The sequence below is a fragment of the Oncorhynchus masou genome, chromosome 3 (assembly GCF_036934945.1).
Source record: "Oncorhynchus masou masou isolate Uvic2021 chromosome 3, UVic_Omas_1.1, whole genome shotgun sequence".
Taxonomy (NCBI): Eukaryota; Metazoa; Chordata; class Actinopteri; order Salmoniformes; family Salmonidae; genus Oncorhynchus; species Oncorhynchus masou.
The window spans coordinates 35792522-35813208 of record NC_088214.1 but is presented as its reverse complement, the minus strand read 5'-3'; the positions used below and the strand labels follow the sequence as shown (position 1 = coordinate 35813208).

Sequence of the window (20687 nt, the reverse complement as noted above, 5' to 3'; positions counted from 1 at the left end):
GAAAAAGAGAGGCAGAGGAGGTTGAAGAGAAAGAGAGGGGTAGGAAGAGGGTGAGCTTGAATCGTTTAAAAATGGCAGGAAAATAGAGATGGTTTGTTAAAGAAGATTGGTAGAAAGTGTAAGCAGAGTGAGCTGTACGTCGGATCGAAGACAAGAGAAATGGAAGTGAACGAGGGCGAAGTATCGGAGGGGGTAGGTGTGGTGAAGTTCTCTGATACTAATACATTATGTTGTCACAGGTGTCAAGCTTATGGGCATGTGGCAGCAGTGTGTACGAAGGAGGTTCTTAGGTGTGAGAAGTGTGCAGAAGGGCATGAGACAAAGGAATGAGTAGCATTGGGGAAAGTAATGGTATGTGTTAATTGGAAGGGTGCCCATAGGGCTGGGGATCAGAAATGTCAGTTGCGAGAGAGGCAGGCTGAGGTTTCCGGGGTTAGAGTAGTGCAGAAGTTGTCATATGCTGAGGCAGTGAAGAAAGTAGAGGAAGATGGGTTGGGGTGGGAGGGATCCTGAAAGGTGTGGTGTGAGTAGTATATCTGTACGAGTACAGAGAGATAGGTCAACAAGTGATATATGCTTGAGTAAGATTAGATTTTTAGTGTTTATAGAAATGGTTATCAAGTGTACTGGAGGGATGGAACACAAGTCTCTGAAAAATGAGGTTGTGGTGGCAGCTGCAGAGAGGTATTTGGGTGTACAAGACTTGTCAGAAGAGTTACAGGATGTGTTGAGTGGTGGTGTCCTGTCCTTTCAAGCTGTTGGCCTGAGGTAGGACTAGTGGAGTAGGGTGGTGCGTTTGAGTGTAAGGTAGTTTTGTTGATTTATACTCCAGTCTAGTATGTGGCGGTAATGCAAAAGTGTTTGGATGCCAACCGCCGTTAAACCTCATCGAAGAAGAAGTAAAGGAAGTGAAGTCGCTCTCGGCCAAACCCCTCCCTTTCGTTAATTTCACCGTGTTTATGATCCGGGTGGGCCAAACCCCTCACTTTCAACGCGTTTATGATCCGGGTGGAGACCCCGCAAGCAGTAAACGTGGCAGATGTGAGTGAGGATGTTTATATTGTACTATATTGATTTGCGGACAGGTCGGAAATCATTACACATTTATGGCAATTTAGCTAGCTTGCTGTTGCTAACTAATTTGTCCAGGGATATAAACATTGGGTTATTTTACCTTAAATATACAAGGTCCTCTACTCCGACAATTAATCCACAGATAAAATAGTAAAAGTTTGTCCATGAACAAAATGTGCACACGTGGCTACATGCAGCTCTCGCTCTGATCTCAAAACGAGCGCATCAAATCAGTTTATTTGTCACGTTCGCGAATACAACACTTTCCTACTCATTCATTACTGTTGCTGTGCAAGTTGAGGCGCTGAGTGGAAGTAGGAAGAACTCACATTTTATGGCTTATAAAAGTGTCGAATACAAAGTGTTGACAGTGCTGAGTAGGGACTGAAACATGAATTCACTCATAAAAACAGCATCTCTTTGCTATTTTGAACCATTTCATGTGTCTGAAGGTGTAAACTGCAGATTGTGCTGCAGACAGTCATCTGAGCAGTAGGCCTATAGTGCATTTGATTTGCACTCTGGGCCCATCGGAGAAGGCAGCGTTTGCTTCTTTCTGCCTGCTTCCAGAGGCAGTTTGGAACTCGGTAGTGAGTGTTGCAACCCAGGACAGACCATTTTTTACGCGCTTCAGCACTCGGCAGTCCCGTTCTGTGAGCTTGTACCAATTCGCGGTTGAGCCGTTGTTGCTTTTAGATGTATGTTTCCACTTCACAATAACCACTTACAGTTGACCAGGGCAGAAATTTAACGAACTGACTTTTTGGAACGGTGGCATCCTATGACGGTGCCACATGGGAAGTCACTGAGCTCTTCAGTGAGGCCATTCTACTGCCAATGTTTGTCTTTGGAGATTGCATGGCTGTGTGCTCGATTTTATACACCTGTCAGCAACGGGTGTGCCTGAAATAGACAAATCATTAAGGTTTTCGGACCATTATTTCAATTTAAAAACATTAATAAATGTGTGGTCTTATATTCAACATTAAGGAAATTATAAGTTACAGTATAATAAATATCTTCTTTTTTTTCATTGGATGACCCCTCATTTCGAATGACTTAAAAATGTTGGGGGGAAAGGGAGATGGTTTGTTAAAGAAGATTGGTAGAAAGTGTGAGTTGTATGTCCTCATTCACTTCCATTTCTGTTGTTCGATCCAACAAAGTATCCGAGGGGGAAGGTATGGTGAACCCATGCCATCTGATGCCCCCTTCCCGTGGGCCTTTTTCAGAAAGGTTCCAGGTGTTTTGTTTGAATCCGTAACTATGTGGCAGAGTGCGAAGTAGATACATGTCCTTCTTGTTTCTGTATTGGGTGATGGGACCGTAGCTCATCATGTGGAGTGTCATGATTTGTGGATTCTTGTTCTTGACATCTCTTAGGACAGACTCCAAGTGAGCCCATACTGTTCTCTCATCATGTCTAAGCGAGTCAGATATGGTGGCGTAGGACTGGCTCCCCTCCGATCGTAGACTGCTATCTATGTAACCGATGTGAAATGGCTAGCTAGTTAGTGGTGGTGCGCGCTCGCTCGCTCTGAGACCTTGAAGTAGTGGTTTCACTTGCTCTGCGAGGGCTGTGGCTTTTGTGGAGCGATGGGTATTTATCTAGGCAAATCAGTTAAGAACAAATTGTTATTTACAATGACGGCATAGGAACAGTGGGTTAACAGCCTTGTTCAGGGGCAGAACAACAGATTTTTACCTTGTCAGCTCGGGAATTCGATCTAGCAACGCTCTAACCGTGAGGCTACCTGCCGCCCCCGGCATATGGTGTAACCGGAATTTCTGGTGACTCCGAATGCTTATTTTAGTTACACCTTATGACATTTCTCACATAAACATGTGCTTATACACACATGTGAACACTTGACATTGACATCAAGTATTTTCTAAACGTTAAAAAAGACATGTATGAAAATACCCGCAAATAAGTATAGAGCCGGTATTTAAAGTTAGAGCGACATTTAGTATAAAGACAAATTTAAAGTTTAGCTTAACTGTCCAGATAAATATGTAGGGGGGTATAGGCCCGGATTCAATACAAGGTGTTATAGCACAATATAACAAACTTCTAATAGTAAATTACGCTTCAGCCGACATGTGTAGCGCTAACCATTAATGCAGTGTCCGCGAACGTCAGGGGGAAAATGCCCTTTTAAAGGCGCGTTGTTTGCTGTTTAGTGCGCTGCACTATAACGCGACTTGCATTGAATCCCAGCCATCAGTGATGTAGTGGTAAAAAAATAGTTGGGTAAACGCTGATCGCCGTTCGCTGTTAGTAAAGAAACATTCCCTTTACTTTGAATGCATTTTCCTGCAAAAGGTAGGTAAATGCTTACACAAAATAAAAATAAAAAGGTCTGTAAACTGCCAGCCATAAATTACTACAGACATTGATCAATAGCTTAGCCGTTATATTGCACCTGTTATTGATCCCCTGTTCCCTCCCAGGTGAAGACTTGTTCCAGGTGTGAGAACAGAACGGGCTACTGCTCAAGAGCATGGCCCCTCTCCCAATGCTTGCTGATAAGGAGGAGGTCAAAAGCACAGCCGACCACGTCCTTGAGACGTTCTATCCCATCTCTCCCACCATCAACCTGCAGAGTGTCCAGGTCTACCAGGAGCAGAACCATAAAGGTAATACTACTGTTTATCTCTCAGCAAAACCAGTCAATACACCTACAGATACATAGGATTTGACTGACGTTTTTGATTTATTTCACCTTTATTTAACCAGGTAGGCTAGTTGAGAACAAGTTCTCATTTACAACTGAGACCTGGCCAAGATAAAGCAAAGCAGTACAACACAAACAGCAACAGTTACACACGGAATAAACAAACATGCAGTCAATAATACAATAGAAAAGGTCTATATATAGGTTGTGCAAATGAGGTAGGATAAGGGAGGTAAAGGCAATAAATAGGCCATAGTGGTGAAATAATTACAATATAGCAATTAAACACTGGAGTGATAGGTGTGCAGAAGATGAGTGCAAGTGGAGATACTGCGGTACAAATGAGCAAAATAAATCAAATAAATAACAGTATGGGGGATGAGGTAGTTGGATGGAATATTTACAGATGGGCTATGTACAGGTGCAGTGATCTGTGAGCTGCTCTGACAGCTGGTGTTTAAAGTTAGTGAGGGAGATATGAGTCTCCAGCTTCAGTGATTTTTGCAGTTCGTTCCAGTCATTGGCAGCAGAGAACTGGAAGGAAAGGCAGCCAAATGAGGAATTGGCTTTGGGGGTGACCAGTGAGCTATACCTGCTGGAGCGTGTGCTACGGGTGGGTGTTGCTATGGTGACCAGTGAGCTGAGGGAGGGCTTTACCTAGCAAAGACTTGTAGATGACCTGGAGCCAGTGGATTTGGCGACGAATATTAAGCGAGGGCCAGCCAACGAGCACATACAGGTCGCAGTGGTGGGTAGTATATGGGGCTTTGGTGACAAAACTGTGATAGACTGCATCCAATTTGCAGAGTAGAGTGTTGGTTGCTATTTTGTAAATGTGACATCGCCAAAGTCAAGGATCGGTAGGATAGTCAGTTTTACGACGGTATGTTTGGCAACACGTGAAGGATGCTTTGTTTGCGAAATAGGAAGCCGATTCTAGATTTCCTTTTGGACATAATCTAACAGTTACAAAATACACTGTACAGCTGTGTAGTTTTACTGGTCCAACAATTGTCACACATTTGTTAGAAGCAGAAATGGATAGTAACAGTGAATCCATTTTTACTTAGTAACTTAGATTTTTATACAAAAGCTCTTTGAAAACTTATGACCAGGTTTTTCTTCTTCTCTCTGCTTTGCCTCTTCAGATTCCTTCAGGTCTGTCGGGGTGGGGTACAAGTCGAAAACGTTTCAGAGGTTCCTGTCCCTTTATATGAACGGAGCTGTGTGAGCTGCAAAAATCAGCGCCTGAACAACAACAATAACCTTCCCATTTCTACTGTCAATACTGTCATATCTGAAAATACCCTAGATAATCTATCTCATCATAGTCAAACGTTTGATTGTGTTTCTCTACCCTCTGACTGTTGTGGTTTTGAATTACACTCAACAAAAATAAACGCAACATCCAACAATTTCAAAGATTTTTACTAAATTACAGTTCATATAAGGAAATCAGTCAATTGAAATACATGAATTATGCCCTAATCTAAGGATTTCACATGACTGGGAACACAGATACGCATTTGTTAGTCACAGATACTGTACCTTAAAAAAAAGAAAACAGTATCTGGTGTGACCATCTGCCTCATGTAGTGTGACCCGTCTCCTTCACATAGCGTTGATCAGGCTGTTGATTGTGGTCTGTGGAATGTTGTCCCACACCTCTTCAATGGCAGTGCGAAGTTGCTGGATATTGGTGGGAACTGGAACACGCTGTCGATCCAGAACATCCCAAATATGCTAAATGGGTGACATGTCTGGTGATCTTGTCACAGTATCTTTGCATTTAAATTGCCATTGATAAAATGCAATTGTGTTTGTTGTCTGTAGCTTATGCCTGCCCATACCATAACCAGACCACCACCATGGGGCACTCTGTTCACAACTTTGGAATCAGCAAACTGCTTGCCCACACAACGCTGTACAGTTGAAACAGGGATTCATCCATGAAGAGCACACTTCTCCAGCATGCAGGTGGCCATCGAAGGTGAGCATTTGCCCACTGAAGTCGGTTACGACGCCAAACTGAAATCAGGTGAAGACCCCGGTGAAGACAACGAGCATGCAGATTAGATGGGTTCTGATAGTTTGTGCAGGAATTATTCAGTTGTGCAAACCCACATTTTCATCAGCTGTCCGGGTGGCTGGTCTCAGACAATTCCGTAGGTGAAGAAGTCGGATGTGGAGGTTCTGGGCTGGCGTGGTGACACGTGGCCTGCGGTTGTGAGGCCGGTTGGACGTAATGCCACATTCTCTAAAAGGACGTTAGGGGTGGCTTATGGTAGATAAATTAACATTAAATGATCTGGCAACAGCTCTGGTGGTCATTCCTGCAGACCAGCATGCCAATTTTATTCTCCCACAAAACATGAAACGTCTGTGGCATTGTGTTGTGTGACAAAACTGCACATTTTAGTGGCTTTTTATTGTCCCCCAGCACAAGGTGCACCTGTGTACTGATCCTGCTGTTTAATCAACTTCTTGATATGCCAGACCTGTCATTTTAAATGGATAATCTTGGCAAAGGAGAAATACTCACTAAAAGGGAAGTAAACAAATTTGTGCACAAAATTTAAGAGAAACTTTTTGTGCAAATAGAACATTTCTTGGATCTTTTATTTCAGCTCATGAAACATGGGACCAACACTTCACATGTTGCGTCTATATTTCTATGTCATTATGATAAACACATTATTTAAATTTTTGGGGGGGGTTTCCATAACTTATTGAGTGGTTATAGATGTCACACAATTAAAATGGACTGTATGTCGTACTCAAGATACAATGAAATATGCCGGTGAAATGATCCATTCCACCTTAAAATGTGGAGGGTGTTATCGTCACGTCCTACCCACAGTCACTAAAACGGTCCTACCACAATGCCATAACCACCTAAAGCGCGTCGGAGGTTGTCGACACTACTTGGGCAGTGTACGCGATCTGGAAAAACCCAATCTCGAAATATTCCGTGCGTGTTATAACTTTTGAGGTAAATGAATAAACAAAATCAAATTATCGTCGTCGTATCCTGATTCCACTGCTGCTTGGGCATTTTGATTTCATGTTTGTACTTTGGAGTGAACTTTTCTCTGCAGTTAGCTACCCTTGCGCTCACTAGTGCAGTGTCCATTCATGCTGGTAGCTCAGATTTAATTTAGCTAATGTGCTGCTACGTTTTTTTACGACGGTATTTGCAGCTGTCGAATAGAATGAACTAGCATTGCTGCTACTTAGCTGTCTAGGTTAAGGGAAGCTCCTATAGCAGAACAAGATTTTGCAATCACTGGCACTGCGCAAGAATCTGTCACACCTACTGTGTATATTTGAGTTCAGGTGAGTCATGGAGCAGGCGAGCTCTACTGCCACAGTTAACTTTGCTACTGATCTTTGTATTTAACCCTTTGAAGACCCAGGGATTATAAAACCCAGGAATTATAAAGCATATTCTATATTTCATTTTAGATGGTAGGTATTTCTGTATTTGCTGGCTATTGCTGGCTATTTTTATGGGTAACATGTTGGAGGTCATCCAAATGAAACGCATTAACTAACATATGTATTTTTCTAGAGAAAGCATCTCCGGGACCCCTAAAATGGGCAGACACCAAAATGGGGAGGAGTACAGGAACCCAACAGAGGTGAAGAAGAGCCAGATAGTGATGCCCTGCCATGCCAACCACCGCCAGGAGCTCAGTGTGGGAGAGCTGCTCAAATGGATGGACTCTACAGCCTGTCTGTCAGGTGTGTGTTCTCTTGCTCACAGTGGGCTTGTGGGAATAGGCTTATTGGTCCATTTTTGGATGATAATTTTAAGGATTTTTATTCGGATCACCATTAGCTGTTGGAGAAGCAGATGCTATTCTTCCTGGGGTCCAGACAAAACTCAGAACTTGACAAAAGACAGAACACAAATGGAGAAGAACAGCAACACAAGCTTAAACTAAGAACACTAAAGGGCAATGGGACTGAAGTTCCTTAGTGATTAGGTTGCATAGCTATGAAACCTAAGAGAAACTTTTACTAAGACATGGTTGAGTCATAATATCGAGTACACGTCCACATCATGCTCAGGAAGCCCTTTGCGTATATAATGATGGCATAGTTTCTCACTATGAAATGTCAACACATTGTAACACTGACCAGCGTTATCTTCACAAGTAAAACCAGCGGTGAGGACATCTAGGACGTCTGAGTACTCCACAGTTACTTGTCGTCTTGAGTACTCCACAGTTACTTGTCGTCTGAGTACTCCACAGTTACTTGTCGTCTGAGTACTCCACTGTTACTTGTCGTCTGAGTACTCCACTGTTACTTGTCGTCTGAGTACTCCACTGTTACTTGTCGTCTGAGTACTCCTCTGTTACTTGTCGTCTGAGTCCTCCACGGTTACTGACCATCTGGAGTAATAGGCTATGCTTATAACAACAGATGAAATATACTTTGTAGACTCTTTGACTCTGGCATAACAATTTGTAACTTTTGTTTAGGGGGAGAAAACATAGTCAGGTTAGGCTAATGGACAGTACCCCGGGACTGAAGAGTCACACTTTTCCTACTGATGTGCTGCTGTGACAAAACAAAAGTGACTCTTGCACTCACGAGAACCCTAAGCTTGGCACACTATGTATAGTATATTGAACAGTAGTCCGTTCTTAACTGTAATCTGCACTCTCTAGACAGGAAGTACAACCTCATTATTTATTTACTCACCACAGCTGAAAGGCATGCTGGGTGTCCCTGTGTCACTGTCTCGGTCGACGACATCCACTTTGAACACACTATTGGGTAGGTGTCTGGGTTGTTAGGTCGCCTTCTTTTGTTGTGTGCACTAATTCTCTCTTACTGACAACTACTGCTGATAAAGTATGGCTTACTTAAGGATGTGTGTGTGTGTGTGTTTCTTCAGGGTTGGACAGGTGGTCAACATCAAGGCCAAAGTCAATCGAGCTTTCAACACCAGCATGGAGGTCAGGCCACATTCAAACCCTATGACATATACCCAGTCCAAATCCAAACAGATTTATTTCCAACTGCGCAATAGTTAAATTCTGGTGATTTTGATATCTACTGTGATGCTTTGTGTGTGTCTAAAGGTTGGCATCGTGGTGAGCTGTGAAGACCTGTTCAGCGATACCCACTGGAGTGTGTGTCGGGCGGTTGCCACGTTTGTCAGCCAGCGCACCACGGGAGGGAAGGTGGTACTGGATGAGAGAGTGCCTTTATAAAGATGCTGGGTTGACGTTTAAGTGTTGCTGCTGAGTAATTTTGAGTGTGTGTCTGCTCTCTGCTGTAATCGGCAATTAACTTGACTTTGCGGGTGTCCACTCTACAGGTGCAGCTGCGTCCGTTGGTCCCCTGTACACAGGCGGAGCAGGTGGAGCACAGTCTAGCAGCTGAGAGGAGGAGGATGAGGCTCGTCCACGCTGATATCATGAAGGACCTGCTCGCCAACAGGGCCTTCCAACAAGGTCAGTCGCTGTGGCATTGACCTTTGCGGGAGGACTAACACCACTACAGGAACTGTAATGGGGTATGACTCGTCATGCTGAGTAATATTGAATTTGTGTATGCTGACACGTTCTGTAATAACCTGTGTGTGTGTGTGTGTGTTTTAGTGGAGGTCCAGGAGGCTGAGAAGGCAGTGCCAGCAGAGAGGACACAGGTGGAGAGTGTTGAGTTGGTTCTTCCCACTCATGCCAACCACCAGGTCAACACGTTCGGAGGACAGATCATGGCCTGGATGGAGAACGTGGCTACCATCGCTGCAAGGTATAACACCCACACCAGATGCACACCATCTGTAATTCTCTTAAATACGTGATAAATATGTGATAGGATTGCGCTCATAAACCCTTTTTTGGACTGGCACCTATCACATTTTTGCATAGCTAGATTAATTGGGGGGGGGTTTTACGCTCCAACCAAACTTTTGGGAGAGTGCGATGGTCGTATTTTGACACTAGCCTGAGTGTAGTAATGTTATTACACATTGATTCCAGATAAAACAAAACGTATGACATTTAAATGACTTGTTTTTGACTCCTCTGTGTCATCCTCCTCCTCCTCTCCAGTCGTCTGTGCAACGCTCACCCCACCCTGCAGAGCATAGACATGTTCCATTTCAGGGGTCCCTCACACGTGGGCGACCGGCTGGTCCTCAAAGCCATAGTCAACAATGCATTCAAGAACAGGTGAGCTTTAGATCATTTACTGTATAAAGCAAAATCATAAATTGGTTTGACAGTGATTGTTGTTGTTGTATTTGAGTCTTTCAAATCAATGGGGGAGTACTTGTGCTCATGTTATTGGGTGAGTCATCGGGGGAACATTTTACGATAAGGCTCTATTTGTAAAGGGGTTATAATAAAGTTATTAACAATTTATTTGATAATTTGTGAATGCATTATAAACCATTAATAAATTGTTGTATCGCATTGGTCAAAATAGTGCAATAACAGGTCAGTGTTGGCAAAATACTGAGCCAGTATTTACCTCCAGTTATTAACCATTTATAAAGAGACCCTTATGTATCATCATGCAACCTTATTTTCAATAGTTGCACAGTTGAACAATAGTTTATTTTCTTACTTTTGGGATTGATGCATTGGTGCTTTGTCCCAGAAACAGAAGAGGTTGTTTTTCATGGTGTCTGGACCCACCTTTGAAACCTTGATGCCCTGGCCAAATTTACTTCCAGGACATTATTCAATCATCATTCCTAACATGTTACCCCTTTCCAGATGATGTCAACACACTTACCACTTCTCTTTGACAGTATGGTGAAGGCTCTGGTGTGAAATGGTAACCGTATTACCGTCGGTTGGTGAAACAGTGGAAAGTTTTGGTCTTCATACCCAGCATTCATTGACTGGACATGTTTAACAAAGTGTTGAATCTTCTCATGTATGTAGTGATGAGTACCCAATACTGCCCATAAGTACACAATATATACAAAAGTATGTGGACACCCCTTCAAATGAGTGGATTTGGCTATTTCAGCCACACCGGTTGCGGGAAGGTGTATAAAATAGAGCACACAGCTATGCCATCTCCATAGACAGCCATGCACCCTCCATGGCAGGAGAATGGCCTTACTGCAGAGCTCAGTGGTACCGTCATAGGATGCCACCTTTCCAACAAGTCAGTTAGTCAAATTTCTGCCCTGCTATATCTGCCCCGGTCAACTCTAAGTCATTTTATTGTGAAGTGGAAACGTCTAGGAGAAATAATGGCTCAGCCGCGAAGGTGTAGGCCACATAAGCTCACAGAATGGGACTGCTGATTGCTGAAGCGTACAGCGCATAAAAATTGTCTGTCCTCGGTTGTAACACTCACTACTGAGTTCCAAACTGCCTCTGAAAGCAGTGTCAGCACAAGAACTGTTCGTCGGGAGCTTTATGGCCGAGCAGACACACACGAGCCTAAGATCACCATGCGGAATGCCAAGCGTCGGCTGGAGTTGTGACTCATGTTCACTGCCAATGGACTCTGGAGCAGTGGAAATACGTTCCCTGGAGTGATGAATCACGCTTCACCATCTGGCAGTCTGACAGACGAATCTGGGTTTGGTGGATGCCAGGAGAACGCTACCTACCCGAATGCTTAGTGCCAACTGTGAAGTTTGGTGGAGGAGAAATAATGGTCTGGGGCTGTTTTTCATGGTTCAGGCTAGGCCCCTTAGTTCCAGTGAAGGGAACTCTTAACGCTACAGCATACAATGACATTCTAGATGATTCTGTGCTTCCAACTTTGTGGCAACCTGTTTGGGGAAGGCCCTTTCCTGTTTCAGTATGACAATGCCCCCGTGCACCAACGAGGTACGTATAGAAATGGTATGTCGAGATTGGTGTGGAAGAACTTGACTGGCCTGCACAGAGTCCTGACCTCAACCCTATCAAACACCTTTGGGATTAATTGGAACACCAACTGTGAGCCAGACCTAATCACTCAACATCAGTGCCCGACCTCACTAATGCTCTTGTGGCTAAATGGAATCAAGTCCCCGCCGCAATATTCTAACATCTAGTGGAACGCCTTCCCAGAAGAGTGGAGGCTGTTATAGCAACATAGGGGAGACCTCCATGTTAATGCCCATGATTTTGGAATGAGATGTTCGGCGAGCAGGTGTTCACATACTTTTGGTCATGTCGTGTATGTCTAAGCTCTGAGTGAACTCTCAAATAATCTATAGATGTTTTAACCACATGTAGAACTGCAAAATGTATACCTTATTTTAAAGTGACAATCCACTGCCCATTAACAAATGAATTACCAACATTTATAACTGCTGAAAAGATACCTTTCTAAGGAAAGTGAAAACCTACGGATCATGCATTGAGTTAGGCATACCAATATTTATAGCTTAAAAGAAAATGGAAACCTTCTGGCCATTCTCCTGAGGGATCCCCTTTTAACATTACAAGTCAGAATAGAAATTGACGCACTATCACATGATGTCAGTGTCAACACAGAATTCTGTGCACGTTCCAGGTCGTCTTTATTTCAATCGCACTTCACAGATGGGCAGATCTCACAAAGTCAGGGATTTCTCCGAACCACACCAAAAATATGACTTAAGATCTTCAGATGAGGCCTTAATTCCTGGAATTAAAAAAAAAAAGTGTAATTACAAACCCTTTATAAACCCTTTACAAATGTAACCTTATTCTAAAGTGTTACCGGTAATGGATTGATCAATCTCTAATAAGTTCAAGTTTCACTCATTAACTTTCATTGGATCTGACCTGCTGACCTGAGATGGTAACGTGAGTGTCCCCGTGATGTTGCAGCATGGAGGTGGGCGTGTGTGCAGAGGCTTATCAGGGGGAGGAGCCTCTGAGACACATCAACAGCGCCTTCATGACCTTCGAAATCCGCGACCAGGAAGGCAAGCCATGCACGTTGCCAAGGATACGACCCGAACCGCTGGTCAGTCACCTGATGCTCATTCACAACTGATCAAGATTAGATAAATGTTCACATTTTAACTAAAAATGTTAGAAACAGTAACTAAGGGCCCTATTTTAAACAATTTTCACAATATTGTCTTGTTGTCTGATCTGAATCTCACTGACAGGAGGGAATGAGACGTTACCAGGAGGCCATCGCTAGAAACAAGATCAGACTTGACAGGTGAACAGATGAGCCCATTTGTTAACATTACTGCAAAATCTAGATCATAATTGGAATTAGGGCACAAAACGGAGATGCCAATATATTTTTGGGTGTTTATTCAGGAAGTACATAATATCCTGCAAGCAGACAGAGGTGCCCTTATCTGTACCGTGGGACCTCAGCAACCAGGTAAAGGAGGAGAAGGGGGGCCCCAAATGTCTCAATGTACTCACTGACTACAAGCTTTGGTTCTCACTTGGGTTCTCTCTTAACATAACAGTTGATACAACTTAGACGTGAGAGGTAAACAGTACCGACAGGAGTTGAAATGCTGGTCAAGAAAGATGAAGAATAATAAGCATGTCTCAGTCACGAGTAAAAACCAAAGTTCATATGTGTGCCGGGTTTTATGGACTGTCCAATTACGTTAGCCGTGAAATCAGATATAACCCATATCGCCGGGGTGATAACGTGATTGCAAAAGTGCTATGTCATGTCTAACTGTCCCACTGAAAACATTGCACTTACTGTGTTTGACGCTAAATTAGTGTAAAATATGAATAGTGGAACAATTCCTATTCACATACAGTAGTAATATGATAGTAGTCTGTGATAGTAGTAACAACTGACTTTGGCCTTATCGTGAACGGCTGCAGGTGTACCTCAGCTACAACAACGTGTCTGCTCTGAAGATGCTGGCTGCCAGAAACAACTGGTTGTTAAACTCTGAGAAAAACAAGGTGAGCTTTCTTGAGACTCTCTTTTAGGTTAACCACAAGGCAGAGTGGACCACAGGTTATGGCCAAGGGGGCCCTGAATTTTTCTCAATCGCATATTTAAAGGTCATGTCTAGGGCCAAGGGGGCCCTGAGTTTTTCCTGATCACATGACCGAACTAGGAAAAACTCGGGGCCCATATTAAACTAAGGGCTCTAATCCTGGTTTATGTAATCTCCCTCTGTCCACCAGGTGAGCCTGTACACCCTGGAGCAGAAGCAGGTGTTGAGTTTTAAGGTCGAGACGTTGATAGACATCCCAGCTGAGAGGGCCTTTATGTTGCTCTCTGACTTAAGCAAGAGAGTGGAGTGGGACCCAAACTACGAGTAGGTATCTGTATGCACGCACACTCTGGACTCTCTCAGGTGGCGTATAAGGCCTCGAGTGTACACAGCGGCATCCCCCACATTTACAGTGTAATGTGTCCCACTGGCTTCTCCTGATTTCATGACGTTCCCTGTGCAGGAGGTGTGAGCTGATTCTTAGGGTGAACGATGATGACTTTCTGTACCGCGTGGTGACTCCTTCCATAGGCCAGGATGGGGCCAGTAACTGCCCTTCAGCCGATCAGGGAGGGAAGGTCCAGGACTTCATCCTCCTGGCCTCCAGGAGACCACCGTGTGACAGTGGGTGAGTGGCAGACTGACAGACACAGACAGGCAGAAAAAAAGAGAGGACCATGCGAGTGAAAGCGATTGAGTGACAATGTTTTTCTGCGCCTTCCAAGGGACCCTTATGTTATTGCTCTGCGTTCAGTCACTCTACCCACACACCCTCCTACAGAGGGCTACAACAGGGGAGAGGTGCTGTGTGCCGGCTTCAGCATCCTGGAGGTCTCCAAAGATATCTCCAAGGTAACAAAGTGTGTAAACTGTCATTTTGTAGGTCTGCTCATAACTTCTCCCCCTGCACTTGTTTTTAAACCAAAGCAGTGGGTCTTGGCAGAAGTAATTGTTTGCCTTTTGCTTTGAAGTACCTTGAATTTCCACTGGGAAAATGAACATGACAGATTGCACCGTTATTGATGATGTTAACTCCTATCCCTGTGCTGGCTCTCCTAGATCTCCTACTTCAACCAGGCGTCTCCCGAGGTCCTGCCCTACATCTCCACAGACATTGCCGGGCTCTCCTCCAGCTTCTACGGCATCTTCTGCACCTGTAACACCTTCCTCCAGGAGAACAGGGTTGACCATGCCTCCACCCCCCAGTCCCAACCACCCTCCTCTACACTAAAACGTACACAACTCTAAACCTTTATCCTTCACCACCCTGACCCCCTCACCCATGATGACTATTGTACTGATCGATTGAGCACACTGCCATTAGAGGATCTGATTATCTTCAACTGTTTATTTTATTAGAATGGTTTATGAAAGGAGCCTAATTCCCAGATTTGTTTGTGCAGTCTTGCCAACTCCTATGGTCATTGACATTGACCATGAATGTAGGAGTTAGCAAAACAGATCTGGTACCAGGAACGTTTTTTTGTGGCTGTGAGTAATTACGATTGTCCCTTAAAGCACTTAGTCTCCCTATACTCCCCACCTGTGTTCATTAGATTGACACCCAACCCCCTGTGACCTGGCTCAAGCCTGCCCAGAGCACTCTGGCCTTTTCACACACTAAGCTGATCCATGTTGACAGCAAGGATTATTAGTGTGGAAAACTATATGTTTTTCTTTTTGAGCAATGTTCCCAATCATAACTTGTGAAAAATATGATGTTTGAAACCATTTTAAAAGGGTTTGAACTTTTCCAGGGAAAGAATACTAACCAGATGTCTTTTTTATTCTGAGAAGGGCACTTTATTTGACAATAAAGGGTCAGAATTGCATTTGATATGTCGGATATGATTTATTCATTTGTTTTTTATGACAAGGCTATTAAATGTTTCACTTTACACATACAATATTGTATCTTAAACTAAAGCAATTAAAAAAAGGGGGATATATTGAATAGAAATTGCTAATAAATGTACAATCAATATTTTACGATGAAATTTAAGACATGATTTTATTTTTTACAACTTCAAATCCAACAAAACAAATAAATGTAGCAAACTGCCGTTTAAGGTGATCATGTCTTCACATCTTAGACCTGTCCCACTGGGCACAGAAGTCAATTCAACGTCTAGTTTTGATTTACATTTGGTTGAGTTGTCAACTAACATGAATTCAATGTGAAATCAACAAAAATGGTCATGTCATTGGATCTAGGTAAAAAGTTGGGTGAAAAAAAGAATGCACTTTGTGTTGATTACTTTTTGCAAATCCTATCCGTTTTCAGTCATCACATTGATTTTTTTGGGGGTTGAAATAATGTGGAAACAATGTTGATTCAACCAGTTTTTACCCAGTGGGGTAGTTCTCAGAGATATACAAAACAAGCTTCTGTCTTCACTCTCAGAGGTTGGCCATGATCGCCTGTAGTCCAGCCTCCTCACTGATCCCACTTTCTATGACGTGCTCCACTGTCAGTGAGTATCGTGGCAGCCCCTCCTGAAGCCTCCTCTGCCCCTTCACAGACCTACCTAGTGGCTTGGTCCTTACCTGCAGTGACACTTCTTGCCAGGGCCCCCTCAGTACCTCCTCCATGTCTTCTACCATGGCCCTGGTATACCCCTCCCCCAGGGCTTCAAGGGGCCAGTGTGATATAGAAGACCTGGTTGACTGTGGAGGAACTCCCCTCCCGGAGATGTAGCCCTGGGTCTGGGAGGCACCATGGAACAGGGCCATGTTGACCGAGACGGGGCCATACAGGAGGTCCCAGTGGTAGGCTGAGCTGAGGAAGTGGAGAGAGGGCTCCAGCTAGCTCTGGGACTGGATCTTCAGGTAGGTACCCAGGGCTTCGGGAGGCCAAAACCAGGTCCAGGCAGTCCTGGAGAGGGAACTCTGGACGGGGGCTGTCCGCCACTGGGACTCCAGGCTGGGTGGAACCAGATCCCACTGGAATGATGAGCATCCCACTGGCACTGTGTAAGGTTATGAAGCAATCAGGAGATTTGACCTCTATTCAATTGTCAATTTGAGAAAGTATGAATGTCACTGGACGGACTCAAATTGTGATGAACCCCCCCCCCCATCTGTATATAACACATCTTGCAATTGTCAATGGGTGGCATTTAGGTTTCAACCCATCATAATCCCTCCAGGTCTACCTGACAGCAGGGAAAGCAGTGAGGCTCGGTCTGTGACTGTTCCACTGGATGTAGTGACAATCTCAATATTTTGGCTGAAAACAGTCAAATCAGGTCTCCTCCAGGGTAGAACCTTTTCGGGCTGATCTCTGCTCTGCAATCACACAAACACATACAACTTAGTCCTAACATCAGGATGGACTGGTTGGAAATACCATTTGGTTTTACTAGTTGTTGAAAATACCTTATTGTGAAGTAATTACATTTTCAAGACCGGAAAGGGGAATGGTAATAATAACAAATAGGCTAATGATGATTTGTATGACGACATACGTTAGTTACTGTAGATTACCTCATACAAAGGATTTGGGAGGTCCACTGGCAGCTTCTTTGAACTGGGACAGGTAGTAGACCAGTTCAAGGTTGGTGTTGTCCCTGACGAACAGCAGGTCGTTCACACTATTGTTTTTTGCGAGAAACGTTTTAAGCTCCGAGTTCAGAACAGTCTAACCAGAAGTGGAGATCCTTTGTTGCTGTCCAATGTGATAACTAGTGAGTGTGAACAAGTCAAACCTGAGATATTTTCGTAACCTCCTCCCAGTGTGATTGAACGATTTGAAAATCCTAACTAGATCAATTACTGTATATAGGAGCAGTTCCAGTTACCTTGGCGAGTGACTGAGCAGCCAGCTGTTGTGAGGCCGTCTATTTCTGGCCATTACAGAGTGGACGGGAAAGGTGACTTTCTGTGGGGCATTTTCGATGATGGCGTACATGCCGATGATGGCGTACATCTGGCTAATAGGATTGCTCTTTCCTGGCTACTCACTCACATCCGTTAATGACAGGTCAGAAGGCTGCGACATTAAACCCAGGGAGGATGTCAGTATTCAGCCACACTGGTCCATTCATCCCTTTAGTCTGGTTTGTCATGCTCAGGAAGTCTAGGGAGGGAGTCGCTGCCTGAATGCTTTTGAAGTTCAGCTTTATGCCCGAAGGAGTCCAAATACAATAGTATCATATACCTGTTGTATGCGTTAGGTAGGTTAGTTCTTAGGAGCATATTTAGACACTACACTACCACTTCCACACTCCATCCCCAGGTGGCAGCAGCACCCAGTCAGGTGCTGTGCTTTGCCAGGGAGTCTTGTTAAAGCTACATGTAATTTAAAGCAACAATATAATGACCAAATTCACAAAGGATTTTAGGTTATAGATCTGTCATTTTCATTGAAAGCAAGTCTAAGAAGCGGTAGATCTATTCTATGTGCGCTATTTCTATGCTTCCCGTTCTTAAGTTTAATTTTTGTATCTTTTACTTTCGATTGAGTACACCAGCTTTAAAAAGCTGAAAATATATTTCACAGCGGTTTAGATGGTGCACTGATTCTCTACACAATGACTGCTTGTTTTGACACAAACTGAAATTAGGCAAATTATTAGAACTTTAGCAACCAGAAAATGGCAAAGCGATTTCTGCATAGTGCATCTTTTTTTGTACCCCTTTTTCTCCCCAATATCGTGACATCCAATTGGTAGTTACAGTCTTGTCTCATTGCTGCAACCCCCGTACAGACTTGGGAGAGGCAAAGTCAGCATGCATGAGCCCGGCCCGCCACAAGGAGTCGCTAGAGCGGGATGGGATAAGGACATCCTGGCCGGCCAAACCCTCCCCTAACCCGGACGACGCTGGGCCAATTGCAGCTAGGCTTAGAACCTCTAGCCTTAGCGAGTGTATCAATATCATTAGTCTAGCTAGCTGGTTTCGTAACATATAACAGTTGATTAAATGTGCTATATTATGTTGTGCAGCTGATCCTTTTAGGTAATTGATCAACATTATTGATTTTACTAAAGGACCAGAAGAAGCTAAGGCCCTAACTGATATTTAAAGTTGTATTGATAGATTTGATACCTTTCTTTGACTGGAGCACTGCATCCAGCCACTGGCCCAGAGTGTTGATGGGGCTGGTGGTCACGTTGACTCTCTCCAGAACCATGATAGAACCTAGAGGGGTTGATAGAACAGGGTTGTATTCATTAGGCGCCAACAACAGACTGAAACATGGAGGGACTACCTGAATGTGTCCTATAAGAAACACATTCAGGTAGTCCCTCCCTTTGCTAAACGCTTTGCTAAGGTGTGTCCTAATGAAAACATACCCAGGCTTTTACTACTGCAAATCCCCTCTGTATACTGTCAAATGTATACTTGATGTTGACACTTTCTGTACTATACTGCTAAAGTTACATAGAATTCAGAGAACAATTCATATTTTACCAAAACACTGCTTTGTTCATCTCTGACTTGTTGGCACGGTGATACCAGGTGGCATGCAGTGTGTCTCTCTCCCTGATGTATCCAGTTTGGACAAGGAAGTCTAGCATGTGTCCATCAGTAGCAAACGGTAGGATCGTCTCAGAGGTCCCGAGCAGTATCCACAGGCACAGTTATCTCCTAGTCACAGCCGGTTATCTATCATTACCATGTAAACTCTAGTTATAAAGTGAAATAAGGAAGTCATATACAGTAGGCTACAGTAAATACAAAAGGTCATTTTAACATTATTGTATGACATTAAGATAAGATCAATACTGTAGATGATACATTCCAAGTAAATATGATTACTGTATGCTGGTGAATTTGTCTTTTTTGTTCTGTCTTGAAAAAGGGAAACAAAAGAAGAAGTTTGAGTTACCTGCATTTTGAGTCACAACGGCAGAGGTGATGGTGGTGGTCAGAAGCAGTACAAGGAGACCTACACTGACACAGCATGATCTACTATTCTTTAGTAAAGTATCAGATATATCTCCTCTGGTCCTCTTCTTTCCTTCTTCAAATGGTTTCTTCCACCATGCATCGTTCACTTCTTCAGACATTCTTTCTCTGTTCTATGAGATTTCAAAGCAAGTGCAGTACGATTGGGTGCAGACAAGGACTGTTGTGGAGTGAGAGAAAGTTTGAGTGTTTTACTGTGTAAAAGTCCAGGCCAAACAGTGTTATCTGTGGACCAGAGATCACATTGATTTCACAGAGCAGATAGTGTTTTGTATTCTACCTATCACCACTCATCTCACTCTAATGACTCAACCCTTCAGGGAGAACTATTGGTTTTTCACGGGTCAAGGATAAACTTAGAAGGTGAAAGTGATGATTTAGAACAAATGCATGTATCCAATAGATGATGGGTTAATTATTTATACCCTTTTATCTAAAGATATAGCAATAACAACTGCAGGTGTGATGGGGAGCTATTATTTTATAGCACCTTGTATTTTAATGTCACATTATCAGCTAATCTGAACATTGTTTTTCTCCAGACAACAGAAAATGTAAAAAATATTTTGCAACGGAAAACAAAAATGTGTGTTTCTTAGTGGACTGTTTCAGTATGTTTTCTTCCATTTAGTACCTGATGAACATGACCCAGTGATTCACTACTGAACCCTGTGAAGGACAGACAGTCCCAATACCGCACAATTTACTCTCATGACTATGGATATTGACCATGGTAAACATGCAAACTTTGAGCCCTTGCTAAAGCCTAACATAGTATTTGGAAACCTCAGAGCCCTATGAGGGGATCACATGAGATGAGTAAATGTGAATAAAAAAGTTAGTGGGCCAAGTAAACAATGGAATAAGTGACTCTTGTCATTAGTTTTAGGCTCAGGTGCAAGCTGGTAACAATGGTAGACTGCCTTATTCATTATATAGTGGATTATATAGTGGCGCAGCGGTCTAAGGCCCTGTATCTCAGGGCTAGAGGCGTCACTACTGACCCTGGTTCGATCCCGGGCTGTATCACAACCAGCCGTGATCGCGAGTCCCATAGGGCGGCGCACAATTGGCCCAGCGTTGTCCGGGTAAGGGCAGGGTTTGGCCGGGGTAGACCATTATTGTAA

General features: G+C 43.6%; 1 protein-coding gene and 1 pseudogene across 4 annotated transcripts; one reads left to right on the top strand and one right to left on the bottom strand.

Annotated features, from left to right (window-relative positions):
* Positions 1-526: 526 nt before the first annotated feature.
* LOC135515391 (acyl-coenzyme A thioesterase 11-like) lies at positions 527-15484 on the top strand. Of its 4 annotated transcripts, none has more exons than XM_064939073.1 (18): positions 527-684; positions 3529-3714; positions 4901-5742; positions 7324-7496; positions 8471-8540; positions 8662-8722; positions 8849-8950; positions 9088-9223; positions 9371-9524; positions 9827-9946; positions 12545-12683; positions 12832-12887; positions 12992-13058; positions 13526-13609; positions 13838-13971; positions 14111-14275; positions 14373-14499; positions 14707-15484. In XM_064939073.1, exons 3-18 carry the CDS (start codon positions 5702-5704, stop codon positions 14893-14895), a joined length of 1818 nt encoding a protein of 605 aa, XP_064795145.1. In that variant the 5' UTR covers positions 527-684; positions 3529-3714; positions 4901-5701; the 3' UTR covers positions 14896-15484. The 4 variants fall into 4 exon arrangements, with proteins under 4 accessions (XP_064795145.1, XP_064795139.1, XP_064795160.1 ...); XM_064939067.1 differs by lacking the exon at positions 527-684 and adding an exon at positions 777-1041; XM_064939088.1 differs by lacking the exons at positions 527-684; positions 3529-3714; positions 4901-5742 and adding an exon at positions 5759-6744.
* Positions 15485-15575: 91 nt separating this feature from the next.
* Positions 15576-17575, bottom strand: LOC135507167 (protein FAM151A-like; annotated as a pseudogene).
* Positions 17576-20687: the final 3112 nt, after the last annotated feature.